Source organism: Lissotriton helveticus, chromosome 9 (assembly GCF_964261635.1).
Source record: "Lissotriton helveticus chromosome 9, aLisHel1.1, whole genome shotgun sequence".
NCBI classification, from domain to species: Eukaryota; Metazoa; Chordata; class Amphibia; order Caudata; family Salamandridae; genus Lissotriton; species Lissotriton helveticus.
In genome coordinates this window covers 355,221,969-355,235,485 of record NC_136070.1, presented here as the reverse complement: position 1 = coordinate 355,235,485, position 13,517 = coordinate 355,221,969, and the positions used below count along the sequence as shown (strand labels likewise).

The 13,517-nt window shown below is 41.9% G+C and overlaps 1 protein-coding gene across 1 annotated transcript in view; it reads right to left on the bottom strand.

Moving 5' to 3' along the window:
• Nucleotides 1–13,193, bottom strand: part of CCDC197 (coiled-coil domain containing 197) — a 263,835-nt gene extending 250,642 nt beyond the window's left edge. The window contains exon 1 of the mRNA XM_078662296.1: nucleotides 13,084–13,193. Coding sequence (XP_078518422.1) covers nucleotides 13,084–13,193 — 110 coding nt within the window. The remainder of the gene's footprint in view (nucleotides 1–13,083) is intronic.
• Nucleotides 13,194–13,517: the final 324 nt, after the last annotated feature.

Sequence of the window (13,517 nt, the reverse complement as noted above, 5' to 3'; positions counted from 1 at the left end):
GCAAACTACAGAATGTTCATAATGCTGCAGCCAGACTGGTCCTCGACATCCCCCATTGCAGCCATATAACTGAACACCTCTGAGAACCCTACTGGCTCCCAGTCAACACGTTCAAGCTCCTCACACATGCTTACAAAACCATCTATGACCCAGGACCAGCATATCTGAACCACCGCCTCAATCCATGTACCTACCAGACAACTCTGAGCTGGCCCTGGCCACTGACCTTCAGATCCACAAGACTAGAACCGGATGGTGATGCTTCTCCTACCTTGCCGCCAAGACCTGTAACACCCTGCCTCTCCACCTCAGACAATCCCCGTTGCTGAACCAATTCAGGAAGGATCTCAAGACTTGGCTCTTCGACTGAACCTCAGCACTCAGAGGGTCCAGCACACCCCATGCCTCCCCAGCACCTTGAGACCCTAACGGGTGAGTAGTCACGCGTTGTAAAACCTGATTGATTGATTGATTGATATTGCCACAGTGTTTCTGTCAGTAGATTAGTTTCCAGCTCAGAACTACTTCTCAACTAGTTTAGAGCCTAGTTCAGTGTATAGAACAGTGTTTACGTAGTCCCTTTTTCACTCGTATGATTTCTTTTAGCACTAAAGGGAACACTTACCAAAATGTCTGGCCTACAAAGTGTAGTGAAGTGAGAATTATACACAGGATCACAAAGCTTTTCAATGAGTACTTGTTTCTTACGCCTGTTTTAGGTATAAATTGCTCCTGAACATCCTTTCTTGATTAACACTTTTCTTTACATAGGTGTGCCTTTCTCCAAGTCTAGGTAAAACTAACTCATGCATTTCCAAGAGTAAGACTTGTTTACAAAAACAAATAGCTTTGCAAATCACAAACCATTTTCATCCATAAGTAAAAGTGTTTGATCTTGGAACAACAGGGCTTAGCTAAGAGTAAGTCTTAGCTAAGCCCTGACTAAGACTGTAACCGGTGTCCAGACGCAACTACTGTGAATTCCAACATGGCCAGCTAGGTGAATCGCTCAGTAAAAGAGGTCAGCGCATCAGCTCCCATTGTATGCTCCAATGTAGGAAGTGAGCAACCAGGATATCACATTCACGTGGAGGCGTAGATCCAGTGGAAAGAGGAAATGAGGATGAATCAAGAGCATTGCTATACAAGGAAGACCCCTAAACCAATGGACGGTGGGCCAGTAAGCCAATTGGCTCCGCCAACCCAGAAGGACAACCTCGCCGAACTCCGTTGGCCCAGGAAGATGTCCACAGAGTCTTTGGAGGGTGAGGATCCAGAAGGGATTCCCTGGAGGAACCTGCTACAGTACAGGAGAGAGGCACTTTGGTCCTGACCGCACCAGTTCTACTGGAGGACCGAGGCCACAGGCAAGTGAAAGGGTAACTGAATACTAACCAGTTTCTCAGGTGGAGGGCTTTTCCCCGGGTATTGTATTTTAACTTTTTCTCAGGTCTCAGAGGTTCGTAGAAAAGAGGACTAGAGAGATAGGGCAAAAGCACGGTGTTGATGATAGAATTTAGGCACAATCCCCTATACTTATCAAATAATCACGGATGATGTTGAAGAGTTTTATAATAAGATAACTCCAGATATTAAGGACATGCTTTATTGTTTTATTTCGGGGACCACCTGATTTCTTGAAGAAACCTGACTGGAGACAGAGAACTAGGAGACTTATGGAATTACGACAGGAGGAGAACTGTGCATGACCATAAGAAACAACAGCTTGCAGTGAACCTCATTTCAGTTGTTTAATAAAACTATTCTGGGTATAAACTTGATGCTGGTGTCCTGCCTGACAAAATGGTTACAGTGGTGTCAGAAATGGGATATGGAACCAGGCATGACCTAGCAAATAACTATGGGAGATATGATTAAACAGCTGGCGGAGGGATAGAGACATCTTTAACAGTCACAAAGTGCTCAACAAGATAGGGAATCTACACAAACAGCTTTAAGGACCCAAGCTAATGTGACCTTAGATATGCAACAAGTCTACGACTTAGCTATTCAGAAATTGACTGATGCTATTGCCAGTGTGAAGGTGCATCTGAAAGTTTCAAACTCAGTATTACAAAAGTATCAAACGGGGGAAGACTAAGATTACTTTTTTTTTTACAAATTTTGAATGTGTAGCTACTTCAGCAGCTTGGCCTCATGGAAGCTGGGGCCAATGTGTAGCTCCTCTTTTGTCTGGATAATTACAAACTGCCTACAAAGTTGCTAATCCAGCAGGAACCATTCTGTATGAAGATATAAAGAAAAGTATTTTAGAAAGGCTGGAATATGATCATGAATATTACCGCGCTAAGTTTCAATGAGAAAAATGTAATGGGCACCAATGACAATCCTAGAACCTTATATTACATACTACAGGATTCGGGAAATAGCTGGTTAAAACCCTCAACCTCCACCGCAGCTGAGGTCATAGAGACGTTATTCCTAGAACAATATTTAGAGGCACTCCCTACAACTACAAGAGCATGGATCAGGCAACATCCTAACATGATAGTTACCCAAGCAGTTGAACTTGCATGTGCCTTATACAGGTCCCCTGAGTTTAAAGCCAATGTACCTAAAAGGACAGATTATACTACCATCCTCCTGGAGTTTCTCAAAAGAATCTCCACACTGATCCAAACCTGAAAGCAAAATTGTTCCAAAGACAATTATGAGAGGGATACATCAAGGCTCACAGTGTTATCAGTGGGCCGAATAGAGCCATATCGCGAGGAATTGTGCACAAAAGGCGACAAGCACTGAACCCACTAAGATAGGAATCACCAAGGGATGAGTCCTATACTTAGGTGGGGGCCATCCGTGATATAAAACACAAGTAAACCTCAATGGAAGTAACATTTTGCCTTTGGTCGACTCAGGTGTCACTACTCGGTAGTGAGATGTTCCCATATAAACCAAAGTCAATTTCTGACCGTGGAAAATCGTGATTGTCATGTGTGTACATTGAGACAAAAAGCTATATCCCGTTGCTGTTCAACTCCAATGGCAAGGAAAAACTACTCTTCTTCGCGTAGGGATTATACCCAATTTAGCCATGGACTTTATAATCAGAACACACTATCCTGTTTCAAACAGCTGTTGGACTATGGGGGAAGAATGGAGAAAGAGTTACATTTGGCTAGACAAGGCACACTTTCGGCAGGATGATGTTTAATAAGCATAAACAAATGAAAACGAGGGCTGAGAAGCATAGGGTTAAGAAAATGTTTCTCTTCCCTAAAACAGAATATTGTCCTTTATTTGTTTCCATAGATTAGACATGGGAACACCAAACTAGTAGGTTCAGGACAGCTCAACGTGAGGACCCGAATGTGGCAAATGCCTGGGCACGTGCCTTCCCCAGTAGAACACGAACAGAAAGGTCCTACTCCGTTATAAAAAGGGGCGATTTTTATATAAAGTTACTACTCAAGGGGAGTTAAAGAGAATACAATTGTTGGTACCGCTACCATTCCAGCAACAAGTATTGTTTCTAGCTCATAGTCAAGTAGGGGATGGTCATTATGGCAGGGAAAAGACGGAGGAGTACTTATTAAGAGGATTCTTTTGGCCGGGTGTTCATACTGACACTAAGAAATATTGTGCTTCTTGTGAATGATGTCAGAGAGCCAACCCAGTGAACAAACCCAACATTCCCCTACGACCCCTTCCTATTATTAAGGTACCATTTGTGAGGCAAGGCATGGATTTGGTGGGACCTCTAGTTACCTCTTCAAGGGGATATCAATATATTTTAGTCCTAGAGGAATATGCTACGCAATATCCAGAGGAAAATCCCTTGTCCAGTATGAAAACACCTATTGCTGTCCGAACAATGATTGAATTCTTCACTAGAGTAAGGTTTCCAAAGAAATCCTAAAAACACCAGGGTACTCAATTTATGTCCAAACTAATGACTCAATGTTAGACCTGGCATATTTTGGTTTGGTTTCCCCTGTCTTTTTGCCTCTGACCTCCTGTTTTTGACTGTGTGCTGCATTTCGTTTTTGCTGATGTTAGGAATGTGGGTACTTTACCACTGCTGACCAGTGCTAAAGTGCAAATACTTCCTGTCTAAAATGTAAAGGTATTGGCTTCTCCATGATTGGCCTACTTGATTTACTAGTAAGTCCCTAGTACAGTGCACCATGTGTTTCCAGGGTCTGTAAATCAAATGATCCTAAGGGGCCTGTAGCACTGATTGTGCTACCCACATGAGTAGCCCTACAAACATGTCTCAGACCTGCCACTGCAGTGTCTGTGTGCGCAGTAGTTTGAAAACACATCTTTCAGTGAAGTTGTTTTTTAAATTGCAGGTCTGAAAATGCCACTTTTAGAAAGTTGACAAGGTAAGAACACCGACACCTAAAGACACCCCTGCACCAGACGCCCCACAGCCTTGGGTGGCCCAACCGACGGAGTCCAGGCATCCCCCAGTAACCCAACTTGCCTCTCTTGCCAGTGGTCGCTCTAAGGAAACCTCCTTGCCCAAGCCTGCAGTCTTTCTTCCGAACTGGAGATCGATCTCCATTGGAAACATCAGGGCTCTCAACATCTTCTTGGCACCCAGCATCCGGCTGCCCCTGTGCCACTGGTGGTGCAGCTCCTGTGCTGGTTGTTGGCTTCTGCAGTGCTGATCTTAACCCCAGGAGCTTTGCTCCAACAACTGAGTGGCCTGCTCATAAGCAGCCCCTGACCGATGGCCCCCTAGCCCCATTGGCTAACATTGGGCCTCTGCACTCTGCACCTGGCCACCATTGTGCCACTGATGGTGCAACTCAAGTGCCTCCTTGAGCTTTGGGGAACCTTGGCTGTAACCCCCAACAGCTATTCTACTTACTTACCTGCAAACCAATAACACTCTTTTCTTCCATAGGAACCCATGTTATGATTTTCTTCCTAAAAATGTTCTATTTAACTGACTTTTGTATTGAAACAAAGTTAACTTTCTTTGAACCAAAAACTGTTGTACTTACCCTTGTTTTGTGAGATCCACTGTGTGGTATGTAGGCATATCTCCCTGAGTAGCTGAAGTAAATGAAAAGTAACGCAAATGTAGTCCAAAGTAATTTCAATGTATTCTGAACAGTTTTAAAAGAAAATACAAACCTGTAATGATTCCAATGTCTAAATACAATTGAATTTTTTGTAAAGTTTTGCATTTGAAAGCATATTCTACCTACCTGGGACAAATCCTACTTGGTTGTTGAAATAAAACCTAAGTATACCTTTTTTATACTTACCTAATTGGTCTGGAATCTGTCTCTGAGTCTGTGCCATCAGTTCTTGCCTGAGTGAATACAATAAATACTTAACACATCCTGCTGATGAGCCTAACTGCTCGACCACACTACCAGAAATAGAGCTGTTAGTGATTGTCTAATTTAGCCCCTGTTATACCTCTGGGGATCCCCTGGAATCTGGGAACACTATATCTTACTTTGGTATAGCATATAAAGAGCCAGCTTCCTACAGTTATTGTCCTCAGTTTGTGTGAATCAGAGCCATTTACCACTGATGTCTCAGGGCTCAACCCTACTATTGGAACTACATTTGATCATCAAGTACCCCCCTTATGTATTTCACTCACAGGGTAGCGAAGTCGAGCCACCCAAGTCTTAGGGAGGTGGTGCGGGATTAGTGACTCAGCCAAGTATTAAATAGAAATTCACACATGACTGCACAGCCAGTACCTTAGTTTTAAAAAGGATAAGCCACTTATTGCTATTCACACAACTAAATAAAAAACAATGAGATAGTTCACATGAGGCAATTAGTAAGGGTAAACATGGGAACACTATCCAGAGTGGTCATGGGAGAGTTTCTGGTGGTAACCACACTTTGGCCCATTGTCCTGGTGGTGGAGATTTCCTGGGGCACTATGATAGTTCTTGTTGCTCAGTTTCACTTTAGAGTCACTTGTCTGCCTCAATAGTTGGAGAGAGGATGTGGCCTGACGGCTAGAGCAGACAACCTTGACGCTGGGAACCGGGTTCGAGTCTCGGCAGGGACGCTCATCATCCTTGTGATTCTGGGCAAATCACTTAATCTCCCTGTGCCTAACAAAAGAAAACAATTGAATGTGTCCATCTGTAACGCAAATGGAGCTCATGTAAAGCGCTCTGATACCTTTGGGTCAAGTTCACACTATGTAAAACTCTAGATTTTATTTTTTTTTTAAAACAAAAAATAGTTTTTTTTCCGTTCTTCTGTCACGGTTCATTGTCACCGTACTCATCTGTCTGACCAAAGTTTGCGTGGCTTATTGGAGGCAGGGCATCCATTTCTGCGTCAGAGTCAGCCAGAGCACGCCTCTTTGCTGGTGCACATTTTGCATGGCGTACTCAGCAAAGAGGTTGCTGGGTTTGTTCGTGCCCTGCAAACGTGTTTCCCCTCTTGTACATAGAGAGCTGGCACCTGCTTATCAGGTCAGTACCGGTAGTTCTGGCACTGGTGAAGAGGAGGCTGCGTTGAACTTGTAGTGCTTAACGTCTTGGTGGTGTTGTGGCTTGGGCTTCTTCCTTAGGCCCAGCCAGAACCCACCACTCAAACACGTTAGGTGCCTATCTAAGGTTGCAGTAGTAATACCTTTATGTAGCTGCGGTCTCTACATGATACTTTTAATATTCCCTCATGCATTTCAACTGCCACAGCAGTTCTTCCTGCACCTGATTTCTTTGTGGCACTCAAAATGTTCCTCCAGAACTCTCTCTGTCAAGTTCCCAGCACCCTCTTATTCAGGTGGTGGTAAGGTAGACTGAGATGGGGACTAGAACTGTTTCATAACTCCCTGAAATTACTAAACATTCAATCCATGGATGCTTGTCTTCAACGATCCATGGAAGTAGAAGAAATCATACAGCGAGCCTCAAATGTATGTCATAAGTTTATGTTGAGAAAATCAAACGTGTCATAACAGGCTGTAAGAAGAGCAACCTTGCACACAATCCTCTTACTTTGAGAGTGCGACAACATACACTTAAGCTAATCATTAACTGAATGTGGAAGCAAGGTGAAAAATGCTTCTTGGGAAGGGACAATATTTAGGCCTGATTATGAGTTAGGCGTAGTGGTAATTACTGCATGCAGAGGTAAATATTGAATGACTTCAATGAACCATCTGGTCACGAGTTAAACAATGTATGTGCTATTTAGCACGTCATTAATACCATATGTTTGTAGCCCAAATGCACTATTTAACGCATGAGCTATGTACCACATGTGATATTTACCACATGTAAAAAATAACACAAGTAGTATATAACACCCAATTACAAGTATGTGAGGTCATTAAAAATCTGTGGAAAATACCACCTTAAAATTCCTCCATTCAAACACAGGTGGTAAACATTCCTGAAAGTGTGGGGAATAAATGAAAAACTATAAAATAATACAGAAAGAATAAAACCAACACAATAATACAAAAAAAACCAATGAGGCAGAAATACAATCTCACACAGGGCCAGACCAAGTTAAACAGCCATGGGCAGGAGAAGCTCTCACAGGTTTAATCCAGCAGCAGCTCTCACTTCCATTCTGCAGCACACTACCATGGGGACACAACACTGCTTGATCATTATATCATGCTATGCCAGGTCCGTATTCTGCTATAACAAACCATGCTGCATAAGGATGGAAACCAGGCCACTAATCAATTGCTTAAATGTTTCAGCAATGCAGGATAAGAGACAGGTTTGACAAAGTAAGGCTAGAACCTGCAAACATGAGTCCGCTAGAGATCCAAAGTATACACAGTGAACCATTCAAAACATATTTTCATCATTAGAGATATTGTTGGATCCAACATAGAGATCCACTCCCAACTCCCTTCCTAAAAATGTTAGCAGTGCCAGAATTCTTTGCAATAGACACTAGACAGTAGGATTTGTGCGTGACATTTCTCAATCAACCTTTAGCAAAATAGTTTGCTAAGTGATAGATGCCTTTCAGAGAGTGAGTGTGCAGAGTATACAGTTCCCTGTGGCCACACACACTTATAGTGCCAGCAAAGCAAACATCTTTGCTACAGCAGGGTTTCCTGGCATCCTAGTGTCAATTGACTACACTCCTGTACACAAGTGGCCTCACGATAGACAGGAACAAGAATGCTGAAACCATGAAATGAATTAGTATCATGCAACAATGTCTCAATGAGAGTTAGTAGAAAGTTACAATTTACTAAATAATTAATTACACAAAGAACAAAAAAACAGTCCCAATTTTGTTGATTAGATGTTATATTGTCGACAAAAGGCATACAAGTATGCATCACATATTATAAATGCAACTTCCACCATGTTTTTAAGAATGTGTACTAAGTGCAAGGTGAACACGTTGTGCTCATGTAAAATGTAAAAATGTAAATTGATACTTGTATAGCGCACTACTCACCCGCAAGGGTCTTAAGGCGCTTGTACGAATACCGCTGTGGAACCCATCCTGGCTTTCCCTGTGAGGTGTCCACTCCTGGGCACCCCCAAGGTGGAGGCCAGGCATCCTTAGCGTTCTGGGGGCCATTGTGGAGATTAAGCAAGCTATTGCCCAGAGTTGGACTCCATGATTGGAATAGGCACCAAGGCAAGAATTATCAGGTCCGTGGAATTTTGAGCCCAAGACCTGCCGAGGCAGGGAATTGAACCCTGGTCCCGGGCTACACCTCTGCATCAGGGTCTGCCGCTCTAACAATTGAGCCACACTTCTCTTGTCACAAGTGAAGCATGTGAAAAGTAAAGGTACAACAGCATATTGGAAACAATTTGGGAGAATATTATGCATGAATTGTTTGAGTAGAATGAAAATATGCAGGATCATGTCATAATGCATGATCCTATTTTAGCTGGTACGAGTAACCATAAAATGAAGCATGCTATTTATGTGCTATTGCTGTGATATGTGGATCTATATCTACAGAACTGCTGTGTCAGGTGCTCTACAAAACTGCAATGTCATAATCCTGACAAGAAGCAATGTTAGTCATACTGTGGCAACATTGCATCCTTAAACTAATGTGCAGACAAATAAACACTTCATAGTCACAATTACAATGCATTATAATTGCTGTAGTCCGATCTCCGTAAATGGCAGCAGAGTCAATGGAGAGTTATTAGCCCCTATACCATCAAATACATGGGTCAATGTGATTATGTGTAACAAATTACATCAGTTATTCTTTACAATCCTGATGATTCTCAAGCAAAGCCAACGTTTTAACTACTATATGTCCTTAGAACTCTCATGTATGTTATCTTTGATTCCTCTGAACTTGAGTGTGGCATTCTTCCTATGACTACAGGTAATATTCTATTTTACATAAGTGTGTTGGAGAACTACCGGAGTCCTAGGAGCATTAGCAGTTAGCTTGCATCCAAGTAAGGTGTATATTGTGTACCTGCTTGTAATAAAAGATATTTCACTTAATCATCCTGGTGCAGCGGTCCATCTTTACAATGGCGACAGGACGTGATCCGAAATAGAAGAACGCTCAAGCTGCCTTCCCAGGAACTACTATTTTATTTCTTCGAGAAAACCATTTTTTTTGGTAAAGAAGTTAAAATTAAAAAATGGACTAAATCACCCTGAGCAAGGAATACTACAAGCAGAGCGTACTGCTCAATTGAATTTAAAAAGGAAGATTGATAAGGAAGTAATTAATTTTTACCGGAACTTTGGAAAATCTTGTTTATCATCAAAAGTTCATGACGGAAAGAAATCTTCAATCGGCAAACCTATTGGTGAGGACACGATCGCAAAGTCAATTCCTAGAAGTACGTGAGTAAAATAAATCTTGTATTATTGCAAGTGACTCACGTTTTAAACGTTGCAGCACTCAACGTTCGGCATTTTTTGACTGGGAGGTTGATTCCTTTGGGAGCGAGGCGCTACGCGTTCCGACTTGTGATGCGATATTACAAGCAGGTACACAATATACACCTTACTCGGATGCAAGCTAACTGCTAATGCTCCTAGGACTCCGGTAGTTCTCGGACACACTTATGTAATTTACAGCCACATGCATCAAGCGTTTTTGCATTCGCAAACGGTGCAAATCGCAAAAATCGGCCGTTTGCGAATGCAAAAACCTTTTTTGGGATGCATCATTTATTTTTCCTTTTTCGCAATTTCAGAAAACGCAATTTTTTGCGATTTCTGAAATTGCGATAGCGTTTAAGAAATCGCAAATTTTGCGATTTCTTAAATGCTATGCATGAATATTTAAAATTTGCGAATTCGCAATTAGGAAGGGGAAAATTACCACGAAGTAAACCTTCGTGGTAATTTGCGAAAAGTTTCAAAAATGCACAAAAGTGCATTTTTTAAACTTATATTTTACACACACACATGCCCTTGGGACATGTGTGTGAGTAAAATGTACTTACGTTACATTTCAGGGGTGCAGGGGGGTCCTTTGGACCCCCCCTGCACCCTTGAAATTGCATTCTCATTTTGCGATTCCTTAATTGCGAATTCGCAAAATGAGAATGCCTTCCCATTGATTCCTATGGGCCTCTAGGCCCATAGGAATCAATGTAATGCCATTCCTTAATTGCGATTCGCAATTAAGGAATCGCAAATAGAGAAAATTAAGAAATCGCAAAAAATTTTGAGATTTCTTGATGCATAGGAATTTGCAATTCCTAAATTGCGATTCCTTAATTTTCGCAATTTAGGAATCGCAAATTCCTACAATGATGCATGTGGGTGATAGAATCTTACCTGTAGTCATAGGAAGAATGCCACATCTGCTTCCTTTACATTATCTAAAAATAACAATAACATAAATATTCAATTGAAGTAAAGTACGACTCTATAACTGAGTTAATATACTAAAATAATATAAAAGAAACTACAAAAATGCAAACTACAAAAATTCACCTATATACTTAAAGACACACCTACCCCTCCTTAATAATATATAAACTACATGACATAACTTCTAAATCTGACTCGTACATTAACAGGTTATTTTGAGGTACAGCTGAGGTGGGGAACTACCATCAGTTGCCATGCTTTAGTGCTTGTGCTTAGCAACTCACTTAATTAACTAGGATTTCGAGGGTTGGAACCTGTGTTTAAAGTTCTCAATGTCATGTGGTATGTTGGTTCAGTATTTATTCTGTCTATACCAACAGCCATTTTCTTGTTAATAATGGTTGGTGGCATCTTGACCACGAGATGGCACATTAGACTTTCATAGTGTCCTACTACCTCCTTGGCAAGGACTTCCACTTTGGGAGCCGTAAAAACTTGTACTTCCTTTTCCTGCCAGGTTTCATGATGGAACAGTCTGGTAGTAGGTTTCTGCTTGTGATGACTGAGTGACATCAGTGGATTGGAGTGGATTCTGTTTGCTTTGTTTCAAGTTGCTTTGCTCACACAGGAGAAGTGTGGCTCAATGGTTAGAGCAGCAGACCCTGATGCAGAAGTCTGGCTCGGGACCAGGGTTCAATTCCCTGCCTCGGCGGGTCTTGGGCTCAAAAATTCCACGGACCTGATAATTCTTGCCTCGGTGCTTATTCCAATCATGGAGTCCCACTATGCAGCTCTGGGCAATAGCTTGCTTAATCTCCACAACGGCCCCCACAACGCTAAGGATGCCTGGCCTCCACCTTGGGGGTGCACAGGAGTGGACACCTCACAGGGAAAGCCAGGATGGGTTCCACAGCGGTATTTGTACAAGCGCCTTGAGACCCTTGCGGGTGAGTAGTGCGCTATACAAGTATCAATTTACATTTACACAAAATGAATGCTTACACACTCCCACATAGGAAGGAGTTGTGGTCTTTCGGGGTGTCCTAAGTCCCTTTTCTGTGTTGATCTGGCTGTTTCTGTTCTCTCTGAATTAAATTCCTCACTCTAAGAATCCTCCAGTGCCTGAAAATCAGCACTTCCCGATGTTTTGTCCATGTGCTATATATCGGATTCTGCATTTACCGCATGTGCTAAAAAAGATACATTTGATATTTAACACATGCTGTAAATAACGATTCCATTGTACACTATAAAAAAAATCATAATCAGTGTAATTTAAATAGTGTTATTTAGCAAACCTAGTGGAATCGGTATTTATCCTGTGTGCACGTTTGGTGGTATTTACCACCAAACTAGTAATCAAGGCCAGAGTTGTTCCAAAACGTACATCAAAGAAGAGTCAAGGGAAAGTGGAAAAGAACCACATTAATAAAACCCAACTTTTGAGGGCTAAAGCCATTCATTATGTATGGTTCTTCATGGTCATCGTATGAAGTTTTTGCACTCTTAATCCCCCTTCCGAACACTGTTGAAATGTCCTTCTTTCTTTATATTAACCCTGTGTTATGTTACCTTCTTGTTTCTATGGTCATCTCATTTTGTTATTTTCCAGCAGGTTCGTCCCATTGGCCCGCTACGTAATATTTTTCATTGTATCCCCATCCCAAATGTAAAACAAGATTTCTTTTAATGTAGCTGCTTCTGACAACTACATGCTTTCATTGTGAATATGCCTGGTTTTGTATGATGCTGTGTACTAAAGCCTAGCTGAGCTGTACTGGAATAAAATTTGAAAAAGGAAAAAACATCGTAAATGAATGTCGTGAGGTTTGCTCCAACTGAGTTATTTCCAAAGCGTGACGCTGACGCTCACACTCTTAACCAGGCCCGAGTCGAAGTAAAAGTTAACAAGTAAGCCGTTCCATCTTTTTGGAGAGGTGGGTTCAGGTGGGGTTATTAGGGGCCTTGGTGCCAAAGTGGGATTAATCTGCCCCTGACTGTGTAAATTACGTCAAATAAATTACAACAGTGCAAGACCAAAACATATCTACTCATTGGGGACATAGGTTACAACACTGAAATGAGCAGATATGCTAACGTGCCTACCGCTAAACTCTAAATGGCTGGCATGTGAATTTATATAAAAATGATCAGTCACAAAACTTTTTTTTTTTTAACTTCATACCACACCCTTCTCTCAATAATATATATTTTGTGTGAGTTTTAGTAGCCCTCGAAAAGAGCAGAATTTGCCTCTAAGCATCTAACAAGAGCACGTGCAGAGATATTTAAAGCAGTGACTTCTGAAATGATCAGTTACGAAACATAACTTACCTTCCTTCTTCTAACTGCGTCACGAAAACGTTTCTCTTCCTGTTTTCTACGTTGAGCATATACCTGGGGTCTTTCCGTTTCATTATGGGCAGCACCACCGCGCCTGCCATTGTGACTCTTGGCTAGAATAAAACTTTTTGTTCTTTTATGGTAGGGTCTTTGTGCGGTTTCCTTACAAAAAAAATACTAAATAAAATGAATATCCTATGGGTGTGTAGCTGGCGGAGACCGACGGCTAGAAAGGGCGTGCGGAAAACTGGTGTAGGAGCGCTCCATGCTGCTGTACCTTTGTTCACAGAAATATATACCCTGAAGCACAAGATTCTCATGCAGTGAAGGTAAGGGCTACTTCAGTGTGTAAGCATTCCGTTGCCAGGGAACCGCGACGACGTAACAAAAGGCTCCACCAATCAGCTCCGAGTCGTCCTGGAAAC